General features: G+C 38.4%; 1 protein-coding gene across 2 annotated transcripts in view; it reads right to left on the bottom strand.

The window, feature by feature from the left end:
- Nucleotides 1–2,480: 2,480 nt before the first annotated feature.
- The window catches only part of LOC122812205 (C-type lectin domain family 4 member D-like), a 506,009-nt gene continuing 482,986 nt past the window's right edge, over nucleotides 2,481–25,503 (bottom strand). For both annotated transcript variants that reach the window (XM_044084543.1, XM_044084544.1), the window contains one exon: nucleotides 2,481–3,291. In XM_044084543.1, coding sequence (XP_043940478.1) covers nucleotides 3,141–3,291 — 151 coding nt within the window. In that variant the 3' untranslated portion in view covers nucleotides 2,481–3,140. The remainder of the gene's footprint in view (nucleotides 3,292–25,503) is intronic.

Below are 25,503 nucleotides of genomic sequence, written 5' to 3'. Positions count from 1 at the left end.
ATACTAACTTTGAGATTGCACAAACAGTAAAAGACAGTACACTCACACCCAGACATTCCACTGTCCCTCACACACACACACACACACACACACACACACACACACACACACACACACACACACACACACACACACACACACATAGACAAACACCAACACATCCAACAATTACACACTCATACGTTCAACTTCTTACCCTTACCCAGACAAACAACTTACAATCTCACATACACTCAAATGCCCACCCAAAACCCTTACAAAACACTCACTTAGGTTCATAGGTTCATAGGTTCATACTAGGCTATCTGCCCGAGGGCATTTATAAGCCTAGCCCATAGTTTTGTGGCTTACGCCACCCCTTTAGTTTGGAGAAACTATGCCCATTATTTTGCTGTGCCTCTGTCGAGCAGTGACACTGAGGTAACCCCTGGGGTGTATCTGCGATCTCCCATCCATTGGTCAAGATTCCTCTTGAACAAGGCCAGCGAGGTGCTCTGCCTCACATAAACCGGGATTTTGTTCCACAGCATAGGGAGTCTTTGGGTGATGAATCTATCCCTCCAGCACGTCCTATTAATAACCGTGTCCAGGTTTAAGTCTCCCGTCCTTGTGGCTCTGAGGGATCTAGATTTTTTGAGATGAAGCATGTTCATCAAATCTGGGTTTGACATGGCCTTGTATGTCAGGCATAGGTCACCTCTGAGCAAGCGGTAAGCAACTGAATATAACTGGAGTTCTTTCAGTCCAGCAGCATAAGACAGATTTTTGAGACCCTTTATCCTTTTGGTGAGGAACTTTTGTGGCCTCTCCAGCTGCTGCAAGTGTCGGGTCAGATACATTCCGAATGGGGCATTGTACTCGATCATTGGTCTGATGAGTGATGAGTATAGGGAGACTATGACTTCCCTTGATCTAGATGTGAATCCCTTCATGATAAGGTGGGCAATGTAGAAGGTCTTCCTAACTACTTTAGCAATATGAGTGTCGAATGAAAGGCTACTGTCAACCTGGGTTCCCAGGTCCCTAATAACTTCTTCTGTGTTCAGGGGATTGCCACCTATATGGTAGCTAGGGGTAACCTTATTTTTCCCGAAGGGTATGACTATGCATTTCTTGGCATTTAACTTTAGGCCATGGCTCTGGCACCAGTTATCCGTTTCTGTGAGACCCTTCTGAAGGATATCTGTGTTGGATGTGTTTTCAACTACGGCGCCCAGTTTGCAGTCATCTGCAAACTTTGTCAGCCATAACCCTCCTGTGTTTGCTTGTACTTCAGAAAAGTAGATGCCAAACAAGAGTGGGCCCAGGACTGAGCCCTGTGGGACACCACTTGTGACAGGCTTTGAGTCTGACATGGCGCCAGCAACTCTGACCCTGTGGGTTCTGTCACTCAGCCAGTTTGCAACCCATCTTGTAATGTATGGGTTTACATTTAAGTTGATGAGTTTTTCAATGATACCCGAATGAGGTATTGTATCAAAAGCCTTCGCCAGGTCTAGGTAGGCTGTATGGACTGCCTTTCCCTCGTCAATGGCCTTGGTGACTGTTTTGAAAAAGTCAACCAAGTTTAAAAGGCATGATCTGCCTTTGACAAAGCCAAACTGGGTTGGATCCAAAGTCTGCAAGTTCCCTATGTCTTTATTTATGAGATCCATTATGATCCTCTCCATGGCTTTGCAGATAAGGCTTGTCAAGCTAATGGGACGGTAATTTCCAGGGTCGGTGGAGGCACGTAAATCCATACACTACGTCAAACAACATCCAAACCAAACAGCGCACGTCACATAACATAAAGCCATAATCGCGAATTCGAAATATCTGAATTCGTGATCATGCACTTTTGACATTTTAAAAATTTGCCTTTATGGTCACGAAATACTGAAGTTCGATATTTCAGTATTTCGCGATTATATAGGGGAACCATATATAGATATAGATATATAGATATATATATATATATATATATATATATATATATATATATATATATATATATATATATATATATATATATATATATATATATATACATACACACACACACACACACACACACACATATAGATAGATAGATAGATAGATAGATAGATAGATAGATAGATAGATAGATAGATATCTTTATATAAACAGGCCCCTCATCCTTACCTTTACCCATAAAAAGGAGTGACAAAAATAATAGAATTAAACACTTTATTACAAATACAATAACATTCAATAATGTGAAAACGTTAGTCTAGCTGTAAGTATACCTTGTTCATCATAGCTGTATCTTAAGTATAAGTATAGTTAGCTATTACATTGAAAGTTGTAGTGATACTCAGGAGTATAATTCCATATGGACTGTTTAGCATAAGAAAGTTAAAAACTACAAGTGTACACAGTTTTCAGTGAATTTTATTGCCAAATTATTCTGTTCAGCAGTTTATAGTTTCAGATTACTGCATTTATTCAGTAACAAATACTTTTAACAAACCAAAGGCTAAAATATAAAAGTTTATTCATTTTTTACATGTTCGTGTCAAATAGATGTTGAATTAAATATTAGCCCTGTGGGATATTTTCAGCATTTGTTTATACATCCCAATGCTAAGCAGTTGATGCCATATTTGGAAAAATATATTATTTATAATATAATCTTGGTCGAAAATAACATTCTTCTTGAACTCCAAGAAGATGACAATCTTTCATTTAGACCAATGCAAATACATGAATATTTCAAACTTAAGAATGTGTCATCACTGTATTAAAAAGGAACAGAACATCTACTAGTAGCCGCTGGGAAAAGTCCAAGGGAGCTCATTCAGGGACACAAATAATAATTTATAATTATCTTATACAAAAGCAGAATTACTTTTATATAGCTATGACCCTGAAATATGATGCACTAATTTATTATTATTTTTGTACGCAGTACTTAACAGGTTTAGAATTTTGTAAATGAAATAAATAAATAACCAAATAAAACATTTGAAATGTCTACTACAGCCTACTGTATTAAAACTACAGCCACTGATATTTGAAAAGCTCATGCGTGACCAAGAGACATGTCCCAGTACCTATCACCCAACTAAGGTATGCTAGGTGTGTCACTATTTCTGATCAGGGACAGCAGACTGTTTAAAAGAAAACACACGTACTCGTCATCCAAAATACCCTACTGATGCCTTCTCACAGATCCAGTTATGCTGTACTGAGCACCGAGTGTCAAGCCACATTCCGTTTGCTTGCAAAACAACGCAGTCATCGTTTGATGCTGTTGTCTTGTTGGTTGGTTGGCTTATGGCCCAGAACCTGGGGAGACAAACAAAAGTCATCTTAGCTACTTCTCTTACCACTCAGTTATATTTTTACAATTAAACTCTAAAGTCACAATAACAGTTTTATTGGTTAAATATGGTAAAACAAGACATCAGACCAGATTTTTCTCAAGCATTTGTTTTAAAAAAAGATGATATTCAAATGCAAGCAACAAAGCAAGCAAACAAATAACCGAGATAATGATGAAGTTCATACATAAAAGCCTGAATGTAACAAATGACATATGCATGCACAAAACAATAAATAAATAAGTATAAGGTGAGCATTTCCCCTCCAAAACAACCCATTATTAACATCGCCATGGCATTTCTAATACTAATACAAATAAATACTTTTAAAATGATAACATAATTACAAAGCATATTCCCAGTTCAGAAAATTGTATCAGCTTTATGTATAGCCACAAACAGTTGTGGAATGAATTTAGAATGACATACAATAACTGGCCATGATGGTGTGAAGGCAGCATAGTGAAAATAGCTGATGTTTGAGAATTAACAAATGTTGCATTATCTGTGCTGGGGGGGTTAGAATAATGCTTAAGGCGTTTACCTCACAGACACAATGTAGAGTGTTTGATTCTCATCTTTGAAAGGGAAACTGGCTAGGATTAAAATGGCCCATAAAGGCAGCCGGCCTAGTCCTTACCTATGAACATGGCAGCCTAGATTTCACATTCTTAAGGGGATATGCCATACTACATTTTTGAAATGTACAAAGGGTCAGGATTATTCATAAACATCCTTGACATTTTCATATTTCCAAAAAATGTCTAAAATAGTAGCAATATCAAACCAAGAAGTATAAGTTTATTCAATTATTTTACTGACCAGCCATGTGACAGAGGATGTTGTCTTTGTTTATCTGAGGGAAACACAGTGAGGCTGCTCAAAGTACAGTATAGCAGAATTTATATAACAAGTACCATGCCTGAAAAAAAGTTATATGAAAGACAGGTAAAATGATACAGGTAAATTACTAACTAAAAGTAAAAACATTTAAAATGTAAAAGACAAGTAAAATGATACAGATAAATTACCAGCCACAAGTAAAAACGTTTAAAAAAAACATGAATGTGTTATGCAAAGTGAATGTCATTAAAATAAGATGATTTCTTTAAAAAAGAGAGCTCGATAAATCAGCAAAGCAGGGAAGCTTCCAGGCAGGGAAAAACTGTATGCACTGCATTCACAGGGTAGTGAAAGGTAACTGAGCAATGCCCTAAAATGATTTTACATTTCTGTATATGGTACTGTTTCCCCAAAGGAAAGCCAATCTAAAAGAGAATATAATGCCCGATAAGGATGAATTTATGACATATGGAATTAATTGGCAATAAGTTTGTAGGTTCATAGGAGGTTACTAGGATAATATCCCTTGGGCCTTTACAAGTCTAGTCATGTTATACCCATGTTCAATAATTGACCATGGTTGGATGGTCTTTATTTGCAAGGCAAGTCTATGATCAGCACCAATTGTTCCTGTCCATGAGGGACATAGGTGCCACCCCTGGGGTGAATTTATGGTCTTCCATCCTATTGTCTAGGTTGCACTTAGATAGGGTAATTGGGGAGCTCTGCTCTTCATGTGAATTGGGAGTTTATTCCAGAGGAGCAGTAATCTCTGGGAGACATATCTGTCTCTCCAGCATGTTTTGTTGATGTCACAGGCTAGGTTGAGATCCCTGGAGCGAGTGACTCTTGTTCCATTTGATTTTTGTGGATGTGCAGCATTTCCATTAGGACAGAGTCAGAGACTGCTCTGTAGGCCAGACACAAGTCACCTCTCAGCAGCCGGTATGATGCAAAGTACAGTGACAGGGCTTTCAGTCTTTCCATGTAGGTCATGTTTTGAAGGCCCTGAATTTTCTTGGTGAGAAACCCCCGTGGTCTCTCCAGCTGCTGCAGGTGTCTGGTGAGGTACATGCAAAAGGGAGCAATGTACTCTATCACTGGTCTGATGAAGGTCGAGTACAGAGGAGTTATAACATCCTTAATCTTGGATGTGATGCCCTTAAACATCCTTAGTCTTTGATGGGATGCCCTTATTTATGAGATGCTCACTGTGGACACATGGTGACCAAAGTTTAGGTTGGTATCAACCTGTGTTCCCAAATCTCATACAACTTGATTTGAGCTTAGAGGGGTGCTGTCAATATTGTAATTTGCAGGGACTTCCTCTTTGCTAAAGTGGATGATAATGCACTTTTTTGAGTTTAGTTTTAGTCCGTGGCTTTGGCACCAGTCATTTGTCTGTGTTAGCCCCTTTTGTAATATGTTAACATCATTGAGGGACTCAATGATTGGGTCCCGTTTGCAATCTTCAGTGAGCTTGATAAGCCACAGGCTATCTACTTTCACCTGGACTTCTGAGAAATAGATTCCAAACAGTAGACGGCCCAGCACAGATCTTCGTGATACACCCCTGGTAATTGATCTACTGGTAGAGGTGGACTCCCCAACTTTGACAGCATGTGTTCTGTAATTGAGCCAAATGGCTACCCATCTAGTGATGCATGAATTATTCCCCAGCTGGAAGAGTTTACCAATGATTCCTGAGTAGGGGATTGTGTCAAAAGCCTTGGCCAAGGCAAGTTAGGTAGTATGTGCTGTTTTGCCTTCATCCAGGGCTTAAGTGATATTCTCAAAGAAGTCCACCAGGTTTAATAAGCATAATCTACCATTAATAAAGCCAAACTGAGTTGGGTCAAGAGTTTGAAGGCCACTTATATCCTTGTTGATAAGGTCTATGATTATTTCTATGGCCTTGCAGATAAGGCTGGTTAGCTTTATGGGTTTATAGATCCCACGGTCACTTGATGGACCTCATTTGTGCAAGGGGATTACTGTTGTTCTCTGCTTTGCTGGAACAAAGCCAGTGCTCAGGCTGTGATTAAAGATTGTGCCGAGTGGTTTCACTAGGTTTTGTTTTAGATTGTTTAGTAAGCAGCCAGTGATGTTATCTGCTCCCACAGAGGCCATGTTTTGGGCCTTGGAGAGCATGGATATGACCTGCTCTTTGGAGATACTAGGTAGAGGACTAGTATCAGGTTTGTTTTGAGGTATGGATGGTGGGGACAGGAGGATGAAGTTTGTGCCAAATCTGTCAGCTACCAGGTTGGTAATTTCCTTGGGTTCGGTATCAGTGGTACCATTCACTATAAGTTCAACACATAGCTGGGCATTCCCTTTTAGATTTCAGATGTAGCTAAAGAATGCCTTATGAATATCTTTAGCTAGGGATGCTAATTTAGCCTCCTGACTACCTTTAGAGGACTTTACAAAATATCTTATTTGCTTGTTCAAACAGTGGAGGGTATTCTTCCTCTGCTGAGTACGTTCCCTCTTGTTCTCAGATAACAGTTTCTTCTTTTTATTATATAACCTACTCATACTTGAGGTCCACCAGGTTGGCTTGTTTTTTAAGGAGGATGCATTTTTGATCTGGTCAGGTACAGCCAAGTCTATACAGCTGTTTAAGTGGTTATACAGAGCAATTGTATACTCCTCTGCATAAGAGTCATTGCTGGCTGCGTTAGTAGGGAGTTTGAAACTTTTTATACCATTGCTTAGTAGGTTGTAGTTTGCTTTGAAGACATTTTTCAGTTTTTTTGCTCTTGTAGGGGTGCCAGATCTGATCATTATTTTGAATGAGACAGATTTATGGCCTGACCTTACCAGGGAGGACAACACACAGGGGGTAGTGCAGTGACCCCCAGTGTTGGTGAGTACTAAGTCCAGAACACTTGTCTTGATCCTCTTCTGGGGGTGCAGAATAACTGTTCCAGTGCATTTGTATTGACAAAGTCCAGGAATCTCAGGGTGAGAATGTTTCTGCTCCTGTATATCATCCAATAGATGGAAGGATAGTTGAAATCTCTCATAACCAAAGTGTTTGTTTGCATAATGAGTGACTCTAACAAGTCTAGATAGGCAGTGTGTTTCTCTAGGTTCATGGTTGGGGACCTGGCTAGATATGATGGGGTAAGGTGCTTTACCTATAGTTAGTTGGACTTGGAGTAGTTCAAGAGAGTCATACTGTTTATTGATTATTTATTTATTTATTTTATATTTGTTGACTAGGAAAATCCAACTGGATGCATGTCCATTTTCAGCGGAGGCCCGGGGAGAAAAGCTCCACAGTTAAATTTTAAGAAAAATATAAGGTGTATACAGAAACATTCAAATTTACATAGATAGTACCACACTTAACACTGACTAGCAACATAGCATTGAAGCTTAAGATTTAACTGGTTTAACCAGTCTCAAGGTGTATTTGGTTTTATTGAAAATTGACACACCTCCACCTTTGGTTCTTTCACAGTCGTTTTGGGGGCCTGAATATGTGGAATGTGTTGTAGCCTTGCACGGCCAGGGTGCTCTTTGTGGCCATGAACCATGTCTCAGTGACTGCACAGATGTCAACATCTCCCAAAGTGAGGAGTGCTTTCAGGGAGTGGAGTTTCCTGTTTAGGCTTCTAGCATTAAGCAGCATAACCTTGAGTCTGTCTTGAGTGGAGTTTTTACATCAGGAATTTTGTTGTTTTGACACTGCCTAAGAAAGGCACTATAGAATAGGCAAGCATATTTGCCAGTATCTGCTTTCTAGCAGAGAAGACATGTGAAGCCAATGTCTGGCAAAGCGGCGTGGTCTGATGACCATGTCTTCCCTGGCTGACAGACATTGGATCCCCATGGACTGACACCAGAAGCTAAGCCAATTGTTGAAGTCAATCATTTTTGTCTTTATTGTGGCATCATCCTGGGTGAAGGTAGGATGCTGCTTAGCGCTAGGGACATACCTGCCTGGGACACATAACCTGGGACTTCAGTCATGTCTCTGTTCATATAGTCCAGAGAGTTACATCTCAAGTCATTCACCCCAACATGTACTTTGACAGAACATAACGGTAATTGTTGTTGATTAACTTGAATGCACCTACACACAAATGCAAGGCTTAAATGCAAATGAGAATAAACACTTTTACATTATACTACCAATGGAAAAGCACACAATGAGCTTTTATCCACTAATCTCCAAGTCAGACCAGGCTCAGACTACACACTTCTGCCACAAGGGTGCAGACAGGGCACTCCTAATGTAAGATGACTGGAGTAGTGCTCAAGTGTTACAATACAGTCTAGACTCAGCAGGTCTAAATCTAGTCTATGCAATGTGCTAGCTACTTAAAGCAGCCAAACATTTTTTTGTTTTGTTTTAAGTGCAGAAAATACAGAAGAAATCAGCAAAATGAGGCAGCAAAATGAAAAAATGCATTCAGCAAAGTGCAAAGGAAACTCAAAAAGTACTTATTTTTTTTTCAATTTTATCAGTGGATGCTTTGGATTTCAGCAGAACCTTTCCAAACTTCGGGTAAACATTGCCAGGTGATAAATTAGCATCGGAGAAGAAAGTGCAAAGAGTTACCTCTCTCCTAATGATGATAGTGATTAATACACTGCGGCCAATGTTTGATCGCTGCACTGTGGTACCTGAAGCATTGCATTCATTGAAAGGTATATGATCTTTGTTATGATAAGCTCTATCAGATGATCATCCTTTCATACCTTGTTGTGAAACATGGTTATGAATGATGTAAACCCTATTTTATCACATGCAACTTTCAATAGGCTGCCTTCCTCGGTAGCTCATGTATGCAGCTTTGGAGAAGATTGGTTAATAGTATCATGACTGTGCCACTTTTACTTTTCAACTGTTTTGAAAGATACTTGACAGTTGTTTGAAAAAGTGCACTTGCCACTAACAGTGGCCAAGCAAATGAAAAAATACTAAAAAAACCAAACAAACAGTTTTTGTGTGTGTGTGTGGGGGGGGGGTACCAACTAACACCAAGGTCACACATTGCTGAAGAAAGTTAATTTCCTGATGGCAGCCATTTTCACTGAATAGCACATGCTGTAGCATTTTTAGTGGTAATAGTATCCCACTAAAAATGCTGTGAAACAGTCTTTCTAAATAGAAATATTGTGGTTTTCACATATATATCTCCCCACTTATAAGGAAAAAAATCATGTTTTTCCAAAAGTATTTAGACCATATTTGCATCATACATTTACTACTTTGGACTGAACATGTGAAAGAAAAAACACTGAATATGAGCTATCCAATAAAATAAGAAGCTTTGCAAAAAGTGCTGATACAGTTACTTGGATGTCCCACAGACAGCATTTACTACTAATAATGTTGTGGAGACTATATGGGCCTCCCATTCTGTGTCATTAGACCATTTGAACACTGACTGAAACCACTCTAGAATCTGTAAAAAGAGAACTTTGAGAATATTGTTAAAGTATGCATCAAAACTTTTATAGTTACTAGATAAAAGAGAATCTGCTGATCAGAAATGCTCAGCTGAGAAGATGGTTGTAAAGATTGGACAACACTTATTTTGTCATCACAAACAGTCAGTTTCTAACTTCTACCCTTGTCTCAAACATTCAGTTGAGGTAGATCAGCTATTGATATTGGAACAAACCTGCTAGACATCGGTCTGATTATTCCTGGCTCAGTTTGACTAAATTGGTTTACTGGAATGTTGCAACGTTTGGCTCTCATCAGAGATTGACTGAATGTGTCATCTGTTGCATCAGACTATGGTACCAGCTTTAGTCTGCACCACGTATTTCACCCTAAAACCCATCACAATCTCCTAAATCAAATTGCTACTTCTTAAACTGAATCCGTGTTCTCCTTCAGTGGATAATCTCACAGCAGAATACCTCAAGCTGGCTGCCATTTCCATAGCCTATTCTGTGTTTCTTCTAATTAACAGATCTATCAAGGAATGACACATTCTATCTGTATGGAAAAAAATTCTTCATCACCCCCCCCCCCTTCATAAACGAGGAGCCTCAGTCGATATAACCAATTTCAGACCTATCGCCATATTATTCCCTTTATCAAAAATTCTGCATCTTCACAAGCACCTTCTTCCACCTATTCCTCATTAAAAGCTCCTGACCTCCACACAACATGGTTTTAGACCTGCCCATAGCACTACCATGGCCTTATTAACTTTCATGGATGCTATTAACAAAGCCAGAGATGAAGGCAAACTAGTTTTCTCTGTATTCCCTGATCTTCCTAAAGTTTCTGATCTAGTCTTTCACCAAAAACTCCTCTATCACTTGTCTTCCCTTGCTATCACAACCCACACTACTATGGTTTAGCAACTACTTAACTGATAGATTCCAGCCTGATAAATGGTTCTTCACTTTTTCTCTATTCCTTCCTGTCAGTGCTGGTGTACCACAGGGCTCCATTCTCATCTCTCTACTCATTAATATATTCACCACTAATTTACATAAATCCTCCCTTTCTGTCAGTGCTAGTGTACCACAGGGCTCCATTCTCATCCCTCTACTCATTAATATATTCACCAGCAATTTACATAAATCCTCCCTTCCTGACAGTGCTGGTGTATCACAGGGCTCCATTCTCATCCCTCTACTCATTAATATATTCACCACTAATTTACATAAATCCTCCCTTCCTGTCAGTGCTGGTGTACCACAGGGCTCCATTCTCATCCCCTACTCATTAATATATTCACCAGCAATTTACATAAATCCTCCTTTCCTATCAGTGCTGGTGTACCACAGGGCTCCATTCTCATCCCCCTACTCATTAATATATTCACCAGTAATTTACATAAATCCTCCCTTCCTGTCAGTGCTGGTGTACCACAGGGCTCCATTCTCATCCCCCTACTCATTAATATATTCACCAGTAATTTACATAAATCCTCCCTTCCTGTCAGTGCTGGTGTACCACAGGGCTCCATTCTCATCCCCTACTCATTAATATATTCACCAGCAATTTACATAAATCCTCCCTTCCTGTCAGTGCTGGTGTACCACAGGGCTCCATTCTCATCCCCCTACTCATTAATATATTCACCAGTAATTTACATAAATCCTCCCTTCCTGTCAGTGCTGGTGTACCACAGTGCTCCATTCTCATTCCCCTACTCATTAATATATTCACCAATAATTTACATAAATCCTCTCAGCAAGCTTCCCTCATAAATACGCTGATGATTCTACCCTAATATGCATTTCTGACAACTTTATATACATTCAGAGAACTACTAAACAAACCTTTAAGTCTGTTTAAAGTTGGTTTCAGGATAATTACCTGCTCCTAAATCCCAAAAAAACTAAATCACTTCTTTTTTTTCCAAAATCCCACTTCCATGAAAAAAAACTTTAAAATGTCTTCCTTAAATAATACCATGGCTTTTCTGCTGTTTGCTACCAGCTAGCTATTTCTGATAGTGTTGATATCTGCAGTCCTAGCACAACATAAAATAGTTAAACTGTTACCATTTTCAATATAATTCACTGAACGCTTTCTATTGCAAGTGAACACAACTGAATATGGACCAAGGTTGAATGCTGTGACCAGACTCTTGTTTGCACTGTTTGTATCCCAGTTTATAATATGAAAATCTCCTATTTCCTGACGTATTCTTAGTGCTGTAACTGCCTTGGACGTGAAATGATCTAACTGATACTGACTTACTGTGTGTCCCATTTAAGTTAACTGTAACTGCTGCCCTATTCTATGTTTAAAGTTTTAAGTGCTGTTACATTTGAAAGATTTCAACCACTGTTTGCTCATTCTTGAATGATTGCATTTATTGAACTATAACTGCTGCCCCATTCTGTGTTTAAACCTTAACTTATGATATATTTGAAACATTCTACTGCACTGAGTTTTTTGAACTGTAAATGCTGCCTCATTCTGTATTTAGACATTAACTGCTGGTATATTTGAAACATTCAACTGCAATTTTGTGCTTGTTTCTGAGTGTTGCATTTATAGAACTATGATACACTGCCTATGGTCAAATTTTAATTTGCTGTTGTACTGTACTATTTATCTGTGTTCCATGTACTTGATTTAGTACCTCTGTCCTCCCTCATAGTCTCCCCCTGATTCTAGCGTTCCTGTATGCACATACCCTCACTTCAAACCCATCCCTGGGCTGTCTATTACCATTCAAACTAACCTACCTAACTAAAGTCTTCTTCCCCACTTGTGGCTGATATTTTTATAACTTTGATGAATGAAATCAGCATGAAAATAAGAATTAATATTCAAAAAACACATTATGGACCAGAATACATTCAGCAATATTGAGATTGACTATATCTATACATATGTATGTATTCTAGATTGAAACACACCAATTATACATACAACACAAAGATGTATCATATATGCAAGTCTTTGTTTATAAACATTCATTAATGCCATTTGTAGTGCCATGGTTGTTAGTATGTTGCTATTATTTTCTTATGTTTACCGTCACTCTGATGCCTGCAGATATGATTTTTGTGAGTACGTAATTTCTCCGAATGACATAAAATGCAACAAAACAAACCAAATAAAAAACAAGCCAAACCGTGTTACAATTGGCAAAAACAAAAAATCAAAATGTGTGTGAGTATTCCTGCTGGTAAACTCCTGATTTTTTCAACATGTGCTTACTGACACAGTGGCCACCACACATGGAAAGGAACCTATGTGTCACCCAAAATAGTGGTTTTGATACACCCATGTAAGGTGGATTCATAGTGATGTTTATAGTGATTGAAAATGCCCCAGCAAAAAATTCTGCCTTTTCGAAAGAGAAAAGGCATTTATCAGGAATAAAGAACAATTCGTGATGAAATTGTGATGGAGCGATTAGATGTTTTCTATGTTGGGGTGTTTTTATTCATTTGTTGTCATTGTTTCTTTGTTATTAAAACATCCAAAATGTAAGAGATTTTTAAATTGTTTAATTGTAAATTAGTATCCCCCATATATTATCAATCAGATATATTTCATAATTCCATAAATTATAAAACATATTCCATATTACACATCCGACAATCATCCAATCATCAACGCCAGATATCAACTTTCTGGCAAAACAAATTCAAAGATCATAATTAGATTCATATATGAATTTCAATTTCTGGCAATAGAGATTCATATATGCATATAAGGGGGGCCCATTAGCTGTACCTATTCCTGGTCCTCTGATCTGTAGGGGCAAGAAAGGTTGTAGAAAAGTCAAAACATGTCAAGTCAAATTTAACAAGAGAGTATTGAAAGAAGGTTGGTATAATTTGGATTCATTGAGCCAATATCAAGAACAATTGAATCTCCCCCACGTCCTCCCCAATGTGTAAGTGAACTACGTCTGTCCAACTTAGCAACCCCAACCAATGAAACCAACACTCATCATTATTTACTCAACAAAATTCAGTAATGTGTCATTCTTTGATTCACATTGTAAAACAAAGGCTTTAAATGCATAGTTAGGAATTCAGAAAATTCAGAAGAGTATCAACATATCGACCTGACAGGGATCAATTCCAGGTGGATGTAATGTATCTTATGTATTTGGTATTTTGGGTAAATATATTGCTATGTAAAATCAGTAGTAGTAGTAGTTTGATAGATAAGAGTTTTATTGAATAATATAGTGTTGTCAGCAATAATCAAAAAATCAATCAATAATTTTAAAATCCGCAAGGGTAGGTCAAAGTGGCATTTTTGCATAATTATCACTAATATCATTAAGTTGTTTATATGCTTGTCAATGTCAATCATTATCTAATCTAGCACTACCACTCCCCCTCCTTTATTCATGCTGATAAATAACAAATCTTTATTATGCAAAGTTCCTCTAGGCAAGATTTTCACCATCAGTAATGTTTATTGGACATAGGTCTCTCATGGTTGTGCTTAATGTAACTCAAGTAGTACACTTCTGCAAAAAGAGATAAACAGGGCATGCATAGAGAAGTTAAGTTGGGATATTTGAAACATTCCATTTGTGAATCTATTAACATATCAAAAGAGCTCATCAAGCTCATCAAAGTTAAGATTTACCACCACATTTGGTAGAAATACTAACTGCTTTATTAAGATCATCAGGGACAACTGAATACAACTGGAATATACTGGAGGAGATGTTAGAACCAATTCTGATATCTCCTTTTTTCTCTTTTCGAAAAGGAAAAAAATTTTTGGCTGGCTCAATCACTATAAACATCACTCATGAATCCACCTTACATCTTATGTGTATCAAACCACCAACCACTATTTTGGGTGACAAGGTCATAGGTTCCTTTCATGTGTACTGTGTCAATTGTAAGCACATACAGAAAAATTGTTTAAAGGCAGGAATAGACACACAACACACAGTTTACATTTACATTACATTTTTTTAACCACGTTGGGCCATTTATTATTTGCTTTTGTTGTGCCACACCATTTTTATTAAGTTGGGCAGACGTCACGACCAGTCAATTACGTATCTCTGAGCATCTCAGTTTCATCAGCAAATTCAAAAAACCTTAACCTCCAATCTGTATGGGCTCTACTTGTTTGAATAAATTTTTTTGATAAGCCTCCTTGTTGTTGAACAGAAGGCTAGGCTAGGTTTACAACCGTGGCGGTTTGTTTTTTTTGGATGCTACTATGCTGTTTGGGTAGTTTTTTTTAAACTACTCTTTTCTTTTAAAACTCAGTACCTTGCTGGCTGCTTTTTTTTTTTTTTTGAGTTCATTCACGGAGAGCCGTGCAGCTCCTTACGTGCAGGGGGACATTTTTGCATGATATTTTTATAACCTTGTTAATAATTATTAATTGCTCCTTTCCCTTACAGCTCGTCATTGCTGCATCTCAACCACCCCAGGTGTCTCCCACTGCTCTACATAATACCCTGGCTTCCCACCCTTGAAAGAACTACCTAAGGGGATCCTGCAGTGCCTTCTGTAACCATTCTGCATCCCCCAAGAACTAATTACAACGTATATGTACCCTATTATGTAAAATATCTCATCCCTTTCTACTGTTGCTTGTTGACTCTTGTGCGTTTGCTAGCAGCCTACCATGGACTTTAGTCTCCCTTTAACCTCCAGGCTCCTTCCTACTCCTATGAGTGCTTGTGGCTTATCCTCATAAGTTACTCAGCATCTATTCATTGCCAACATTTCCATTTTTTGTTAATAGGTACATAAATAACTCAGATAATCTACAACTGTCCTGTTTTAGTTCTAAACTCCTGTGAATTCTCTGTTTCTCTCTACCTTAAATACATAGTGATCCAGTGCCTTATCTCTGTGCCTCCTTACCTTTGAGCTTGTCTCTGCTTCACTGATTGTTTTTTGCTGGCTAGTCTTCTCCCTTCTCCTTGGCTCTACCCACTCCATTCACCCTGTGGGCTCACTCTGCTCCCCTACCCTGCCACCAATTCCCACCTTCCCCCCAGGACCTCTACACTTATACTCACAAAACCACACCCACTCCATCATACCCCAATAGACTCATCCCATCCTCCACCCAAAATAATTCCTTCCTCCCCCACCCCTAGCTTCTTAGTCCCACCCCCCTCACCACTCCACAACATCTAACCATACTTGGTACATCCCATTCCATTACCCACTCAACTCAATATTCTCCCTCAGCTCAAATTCTATATAACCACCATGCTTACAAAATCTACCTCATTCATAACTCAAATACTTCTTCTTCTCATCTTATCCTACCTAAGCTATCTCACCAGGCCTCTTAATACGAGTCACTCTCCACCTTTTCATACAAGTTCACTCCCCATACTACACATACACTCTTCAGCCTTCATATACCCCTGTCTATACTTGTTCAACAACTGTCTACCTTTCCCCTACAAACTCATCCCTACCTACAAATACTCTACTCCCACCCTAATCAGCCCTACTCCCACAAAACACGTGACTCTCAAACTAGATACTGAGCAGTCTAAATACCTCTTTATCCATATTTGTCAACTTATTACTGTCCTTCTCTCTGGCGACATACACTCTAACCCGGGCACCTCTCCCCTTACAATTCAATTTCCTCCCCTCCTACTCCTCCCTCAACAGAAAAATCCCTTGTTTTCTCAGCACTGAATGCTCAAAGTATATGTAACAAAATCCTCAACCTCCATGCCTGGTTTCTCCATAATCAGCCAGACATCCTGTCCATCTCCGAAACATGGCTGAAACCCTATATAAAAGACTCTGAAATAATCCCCCCAACTACTGTAATATTAGAAAAGACAGAACTCATAAAAAAGGAGGTGGAGTTGCTCTCCTCTACTCATCCTTCCTCTCAGTTACTCCCTTCACTAAACCTATTCCCCATTTTGCTAATGCTAAACTAATTCTGCCCCTACTTCAGATAAATAGACATAAACTTATATGTATAGCCTCCCTCTATATCTCTCCTGGAGACAATGTCCCTATCCTCAAAGATATTCCTTCCTGGTTCTACATCAACATTACCAATGAGACTATAATCCTAGGTGACATAAATATTAATTGGACTACCATTCAATGTCCTACAAACTCCATAAACATAAACCTCTACAACTTCTCTCAGCTAATCAATTCCACTACCAGACCTTCCAAGGACTACTCCTCTGGAAGCACCCTTGATTGGATTCTGGTCTCTCACCCTCATTACATGTCTGATAGTGGTACCCTCCCCGACTCTCTTAGTGATCACTTTCCCACTTTTGCTCATCACCTTTCATCCTCCTTACAACTGTCTCATACCTATATCTCCACATGCTCCCTAAAAAACTTCAACCCCAATACCTTCTCTAACACAATAAAACATATAAACTGGAGCCTTCTAAAAACTCTCTTCTTAGAAAATGCCATTACTTACTTTAACACCACATTCTTAAACCTTTTAGATACCTTTGCCTCTTTGAAAACAAAAAGAATTAAAAGTAATACCATTCCTTGGTTAACCAAAGATACCTTAGCTGTCGTGCATCTCCGAGACAAAGCTTGGAAATGCCACCAGAAAAATAAAACTCCCATCATCCTTAATGAATACAAAATACATTGTAACAGAGTTAAAAAAGTTATTACATCAGGCCGTAAATACTACTTCTCCATACTCCAAAATAACCATAAGACAAGCCCTAAAAAGTTCTGGGATGGTATCACCTCCCTCTTTAAACCAGGGAGAAAAGAAAATCCCTGCCGTGACCCAAATGCCTCTAACATGGATTTAGCCACCCAGTTTAACTCTTTCTTTATTGACTCCATAACCAAACTAACATCATCCTTCACTAATAATCCTACATCCTCACTTCTACCTTTCCCATCTCTTTCTCCTCAAGCTCTTCCACCTCCCTACCTCTTCCCTTCTCTATGAAACCCATCCCTATATCTAATATAAAAAAACTTCTTCAGAACTTGAAACCATGCTCCAACGCCCCTGAGAATATTCCTTCCTACTTTCTAAAGACAGTTGCAGAAGCCATTGCCTTCCCCATCTGCATTCTAATAAATTGGTCAATCCAAGAAGGCCATGTACCCCAACTTTGGAAAAAGGCCTTTATTATTTACCTTCTAAAAGGGGGCAACAACAACAATATCCCTAATTTTTGACCTATCGCCATCTTATCCCCCCATTTCTAAACTTCTTGAAAAATGTATCCACCTACAACTCTTACCCTATCTCATAGACAACCACCTGCTAACTCCCACACAACATGGATTCAGGCCTGGCCACAACACTACCACCACTCTTCTCTTCTTCCTCAAAACTGTTAACAAAGCCCACAACTCTGGCTGTACTGTGTCTAGCCACCTTCTAGAACTTTCAAAGGCCTTCAGTACTATCTCTCACAACCTTCTCCTAAATAAACTCTCTAATCCCTCTACTCTATCAACTGGTTTACCAGTTATCTCTCTAATAGGCAACAAACAGTTAAATGGAAAAAAGCCACCTACCCATTCCTCAATACTCCCAAAGGTGTACCCCAGAGTTCCATACTAGGTCTCCCTACTGTTCAATATTTTCATATATGACTTCCACCATACCATCCCTAATGCAAAACGTATCCAATATGCTGACAATTCAACAACTATCTGTTCTGCCTCCTCCACTCTCATAAAATTAACCCAAGATGCTTTCTCTTCCACTGAACAATGGATGTTAGATAACCACCTAGCCCTCAATGCTTCAAAAACTAAACTTATGGTAGTCACCCCTTCTAAAAACCACCACCATAGACAAAAACTCATTCTCCATTACCAGTCAGAATAATACACCTCTCAAAATAATAGCCAATGCAAAACTTCTAGGTGTCCTCATTGATGGTCATATTAAGTTTGGTACCTACCTACAAACAAATATAAAAATAAACCACACCAGAAACTTGGTATGCTCTACCGCCACAATCGCTACCTCACTCCCTCTACCAAGTTTGTTCTCTACCACATACCTCATCCCTTCTCTACTATATGGTGCCCCACTCCTTACCAACTTACAATCTTCTCTCAAGACAAACCTCTCTTCCTGTTACAACAAAATGTCCAAGTTTGCAACAGGCTATAGATCCTCCACCTATCACTGTATTGCCCTTCAGAAACTAATTGGGCTAGAGTTGCCCAGTTATCTTACCTACAGTCAACTCATCCATGCTCACAAATTCATCTTCAGCTCTTCTCTCTGCCCCTCACTTGCCTCCACCTTTAAAATGCATCTACCCAATAGACTCCTAAGAACTTATACCCAGAATCTGCACAAGCCTGCTCACCACCAGGTAAACATCTACTGTCCTTCTCCTTAGCATGCCTCTGGAACTCCCTCCCATCTCTTATCCATACCACTGGCAGCCTCTCTACCTTTAAAACCTTGCTTTCCTCACACCTAACATCCCCCTGGGAATGCTCCTGCTCCCATCCTACATAAACGCCCTCAGTAACTCACCTTATTTCTCAACCACCCTCCCCTCTCCTTTCCCACCCCACTTTAAACTATCTACCTCCCCACCTCCTTCTTTACTCTCTTCTTCTCCAAACTTTTCCCTCTCTGTTCATCTCTCCCTTAGCTCATATAACCAATGTATACCTTGCCCCTACTGTTATATTTCCTCAGTAGGAACAAATATATTTGTAAATATCTACTTATGGTTTTTAATTTCTGTTTTTTGCAATAGTAGGAACTAACATATTTGTAAATATTTACTTAAGGTTTTTATAATTTCTGTTTTGGCATTTTACTACCTTCAAATACCATGTTTTTTACCTGTACTTCTGTTTTACTATATTACTAATAACTTGTCTATTATGTACATTGTCTTTATGGAGCTTTTCTGCCCAGGACTCAATTGAAAATGGGCTATTCTCGGCCCAACTGACCATCCTGGCAAACAAACTTGAAATAGAATAAATAATTAAAAAGTTAACCTACATACAAGACTACTTGAGGTGACAATCAAAAACAATCTTAAATTTGATCTACATATGCACAATAGCATCAAGAAAACACATCAAAAACTAGGATCTCTACAGAGAGTAAAGAAATTCCTTAGAGACTCTGCCAAGGTAACTCTACCTACCACTTACCTCTTACACTCTGTCCTATATGGAGTCCCTATCATGATCAACCTACAAGCCTCACTTAGTTCTAAATTTGAACAGTGCTATAACAGTGTGACCAGATCCACTTGTAACAAGTCTTACCTGACCCACCAGTGCTTAGCACTAAAATCACTTAGCTGGCTTCAGTTTTCTCACCACCTGTCTTATTCTCAGCTCACCTTAACCAGTAAAATCATCCATACACCATCTGTCTGCCCCTCTGTTAGACCCCTACTCCAATACTATCTTCCAAATTATCCACTTCAAAGAATAAACAACTGTTTGCCATCTACAAACACAAAGGGCCACTAGGATCAGTCTCTATTCCAATAGTGTAGCTAGAACTTGTAATAAAATTCCTATATCAAGCGGGTCTATCACACCTTCTTCTTTTCAAACCATTACTAAAAGCCTTCCTCTCTGCCTCCTGGCTTTCTCCCTTCTCCTCATCTGGGACATAGCTCTCTAACATCCTTCATCACCTTTGTCATACCTTCCTTTAACATACTAAATCACATAATCTGTTTATATCCTTGTAATACCTTACCTTATTGTACTTTTTAAACTGCTATACCGACTTCTAATTAGCATAACCAAATTACTATTCCATCATTATCTCTGTATTAACACACACACTTGCTTATCTCTAATACCTCACTGTATTGCGTTTCTTAAATTACTCCTACCTATCTTATACAGCACTCTTATATACTTAATGTCTCAATACAAAGCTTGTTAATTTAGTGTTTGTGAATATCAATACAAATTTTATTATACTGACTATCATGCTATGTGTTCACTGAAACTACATTTTAAAATGTATACTGTAAGTACTGATGCATTAAATATAATATCTTGGAGCATATCACCACTGAGAAAGGGCATCTGTGTGCCCAGTAGGACTTTACTAGTAAGCATGTCAATAAATAAATGAATAAATGTAAGAATGAGGTTCTGTCATTTTCTACACTGTCACTCCAGTAGTGTTCTGACAGCTTGACCAGGATGTTGGATGGTAGTGGGCATACAGAATGATACTGGTCACATAACATTGTGTACAAAGATTTATCTTTTGGTAGTGGACACAGAATGACACTAGTCACATAATATTGTGCACAAAGATTTATCTTTTGGTAGTGGGCATACAGAATGACACTGGTCTTATAACATGGTGTACAAAGATTTATCTTTTGGTAGTGGACACAGAATGACACTGGTTACATAACATTGTGTACAAAGATTTATCATTTGGTAGTGGACATACAGAATGACACTGGTCACATAATATTGTGTACAGATTTATCTCTTGGTAGTGGACATACAGAATGACAATGATCACATAACATGGTGTACAAAGATTTATCTTTTTGTTGCTTGGTCCTTATTGTCTGGTACAGCCATGTGGGGGGGGGGCACGTCCATCCCCATGCAGGGGTATTACTGATACGTCAGGTTCTGAGTCTTGACATCGGTTCATATTTGCATCAGCTGTGAAGGACTTATTAAAATGGCAATGTGTAGAGTAGCTCAGCTTGCCACTATTACTTTATACAAATCAGGTTTTTATATATTTCTGGCTGTTTAAACTGCTCTTTTAGATTCACCACAATTATGTATTGCATTTATTTGCAGGGATTGTCTAACTGGCCTAAGCAAGACCACTTTTCAGTGGAGATCTGTGGAGAAAAACTCTAGAACAAATAGGAAAGAAAAACTATTTATACAGTGCATCATAGTTAAGTTAGCATGATAATTATCAAAAATGTGTCATCAAATATTACATAGCTATATACATACATACATACAAAATAAACACATCTTACAATGAGGTGAGTGTTTTACATTACCAATCAGTCAATAAATGTCAAAAGCGGTTTTCAATATTTGATAGTTTTGATTGTGGATAGTGAGGCCTTGATGTAGTTTAAGTGAAACAGTTATCAGCCACAAACTGTTGGAATTCACTGGACACAAACTGCATACCATTGTCTGTAACTAGTTCTCTTAGGTTCATAGGTAGGTACTAGGCTATCGGCCCAAGGGCCTACGTAAGCCTAGCCAGCAAGGTACCATAGCTTACGCCACCCAAGAAAGTTATTTTCCTGTGCCACTGTCCAGCAGAGACACAGAAGTGATCCCCGGGATGTATTTCCTATGTCCCATCCACTCATCAAGATTTTTCTTGAAGAGTGCTAATGAAGACCTTTGCTTGACATCTTCTTGGACCAATCCCACTCTAGCACCTTTCCCTGTCTACTTATTTGCTTGCAATACCTTGCCAGTTTTCTCTAGTAAATCCCAGCCCCTTCCTGCCTATTTTCTGTACTCCTACTTGCAGTCATCACTACTGCAAAAACTTCCAGTGCTGGCTTAGTTCTTAGATTACTTTGTGCGACTTTATGACTAACAATTTGTATGGCAGAAAAATACTTCCAAATCCCGCTGAAGGTGAAGACGACAAATAATAAAGCAGCAACAAGTGGAGACTTCAGAGCACCACCACGGCAACTGGATTATTCAGATTTCAAATAAACAACCAAACAACCAAATAAAAATAATTTAAAAAACAAAGAATAGTGCTCACTACACTCTGTTCGCCTGATAATAAACAAAACTGGTAAAGTACAACAAAAAAACAGGCTTAAATAGTGGGAAGTATACTTGCTGCGTTCAGTTCAAGTCAGTCACAGAAGGTAACCAAATGTTCCACAAAGAGAAACGAAGCTGTAAACTATAAACTGCTTTACTTTGCGAACTCTTAATCCAATAAACAAGAGTCAAAATCACCATAGAGTGTTCATTCGAACCTACTCATCCACTGGGCAATAGCTTGTAGAAAAAACACGCAGCCAGCATGTAAAAATAAATCCAAGCGTCCAGTAGAAACCACGTTTATTAGAATAATTAAAACACAGGGCTAGCGCTTTCAACGAATCTTCATCAGGCCACTAAGAAGAGGAGATATTTTTAACACCACGGAACAGATAGAGGCCAAATGGATCATCAGGCTTAGGGCTGATTTGCATCCAGGCCTCAATGACAGAGTCTCCATCAAACCTATACTCAAAGCTAGGAAATTTCATTGAAGCTTTTCACCCCTTTGCCACCCTGTATTAACTTCTGGCTGGTTTTACTTCCACTTTTATAACATTTTTATACATCACATTTTTCCATTTTCCTCTCCATCGTTGTCTCTGTCATTTTACTCTGCAGGCTTATTAGGGGCCAATTGTTGTGAAAGATGCTGATATACCATGTGTTCCTTTTTCATCCAGCACACACATTTCACCTTATTTTGCACATTCAGTCTCATATATATTTTTTATATTTTTATGTTTATAATACCAGCTGTATTAACATCTCTGCGTGTGCACATGTCTGATCTGAATTATTTATGCTGTTACAGATATTATGATATTTAGAAGCACACGCTGTACAAGTTTTAGATGTAGCTTTTTGAATGATTATTTTTGTGCATTTATAATTATGCTAAATAGCTCATGTGTAGATATTAATATCTTTATTAATTTGATCCCTATTTTAAGCATGTATTTATACATACAAGTGTCTCAAATGGGATTGTATCGTTCATTAAATATGCGTGCCATTTTTGTTACTAGTATGCATATAAGTAGCAGTATTTATAGGAAAATAGTATGTAATTTTGAAACACTTTATTTGCTGCAGATTGTCTATGAGATGGTTACATAGATATTCAAAATATTTTAAAACATTTTGAACGTTAAATGCAGCAACAGTTAAAGCAGGGTAAAATGTTATTTCAGAATATGTCTACAAAATGTCTGCATACATATTTTAAATATTTTAAATAATTTAAAACTTTTTTAAAATATTTTATAATATTTTATATGTAGTAGGATGTGGCATCAGAGTTGTTTGTAGCGTTTTACTACAAAAGTGATGTCACTTTAAATATTTTATGTATAACAGGATGTGACATCAGAGTTGACTTCAGTATGTCCAAACAGGATGTGACATCAGTAGTTGACTTTAGCATTTTGCTATAAAAGGGATGCTAGTATGTTTGTTTGTTAGTGGCCTGATGAAGATTCGTTGAAAGCGCTAGCCCTGTGTTTTAATTATTCTCATAAACGTGGTTTCTACTGGACGCTTGGATTTATTTTTACATGCTGGCTGCGTGTTTTTTCTACAAGCTATTGCCCAGTGGATGAGTAGGTTCGAATGAACACTCTATGGTGATTTTGACTCTTGTTTATTGGATTAAGAGTTCGCAAAGTAAAGCAGTTTATAGTTTACAGCTTCGTTTCTCTTTGTGGAACAAATAAAAATAAGTGTTTATTGAAAGACAAACACTTAAAAACAAACTGTGTGTGAAAAATTCCACTCTCTCCTTATTTCTTTTCACTCCTCCGAAGTTTCATCATCATCCCTTCTCACTTTTGAGTTACAACCTTCTGTTTGTGTTATGTATAGCAGTCTTAACTGCATAGCTCTAAAATATCCCTTCAAAATCAGGTAACCTTAAATCATCTTGTTGTATTGGGAGGATCAGCATATATCATTTAAACTTTTGTCCTCTTTACCTCCCAGATAAATTCTTTCAACTCTTTATTAAAAATATTGTCCACAACTTATATGGTTGATATAAATATACCTGCCCTATTATACAAAACTGAAGGGACTACACATTAGAAATATACCTGCCCTATTACACAAAACTGCAAAACTGAAGGGACTACACATTTTTACTTACCATCCATAAACAAGAGCTTTAAATCTCAGATTTGAATAAAATGTTTCACAACACCTCTTTCTCACCCCGGTCCTCTTCAGGATTAAGTACAAAATAATACTATCTGCAAATAAAGCAAACTTTTCTTGATTATCATACCAATTATATCCTTAAATTTCTGAGTCCCCTATTTTCCTAGCTAACGACCAACAATAAAGCAAATAAAGGGAGAAAGAGGAACGCTATGCCTGCTTCCTCTATATTGCATCAGGGAATACAAAAGCTTCCTCTGTCCTACTCATAATATCCCAGCTTACTCTGTCAGATGCATTATTTGCATTAAGATCCACCAACTGCAGCAATATTTTCTTACATTCTGCTTCCCTCTGGATCACTGCCTTATTAATATTGTCAAATGTTTGCCTCCCCACCACAAAACCACATTGAGCCACATCTATCAATTTTGACAATCCCTTTGGCATTCTTTCTGTTCAGATTTTCTGAGAGGCTTAGTCCTGTCCAAATAAAATCTAAGTTGTCTGTGCACGTCAGTGCAGTATTCGTTCTTTGTTTTGTGGATTCGGGAAAAGGGTAGGCAAATGAATGGACTGATTTAGGGCCACAATAGACACCAACTTGGTCATAAAGGAAGGATTGGTCCTGAGGGAAACCCTGTCTGCATGGAAGACAATGAAGGGTTCCAGTGCCATGAGGGCCTGTATTTCAGACACTCTTTTTGCTGAAGTGATGGCTAGAAAGAAGGCTGTTTTCCAAGAAATGAATTTCAACTCTGCAGTTGCAGTTGGTTCAAATGGAGAGAGAGTGAGCTTTTCCAATACAAAGTTAAGGTCCCTGGCTGGAGTAGGGGCTCGCTAGGGGGGGCCTTACATTTTTAGCCCCTCTGAGGATTTGCTTTAGCAGGGGGGTGAGAGAAGAGGGGTGGTTCAGTGTTATAATGTGCTAAAATGGCAGAGGCATGAATTTTAATTCACGAGAAGGATAGGCCCTTGTGAAGCATTTCTGTTAAGTATTGAAGAA

This window comes from Protopterus annectens, chromosome 9.part0, assembly GCF_019279795.1.
Source record: "Protopterus annectens isolate FY-2018-M chromosome 9.part0, PAN1.0, whole genome shotgun sequence".
NCBI lineage: Eukaryota > Metazoa > Chordata > Ceratodontiformes > Protopteridae > Protopterus > Protopterus annectens.
Note: the sequence above shows the minus strand (reverse complement) of the source record. Positions and strands in the feature narration are given on the sequence as shown.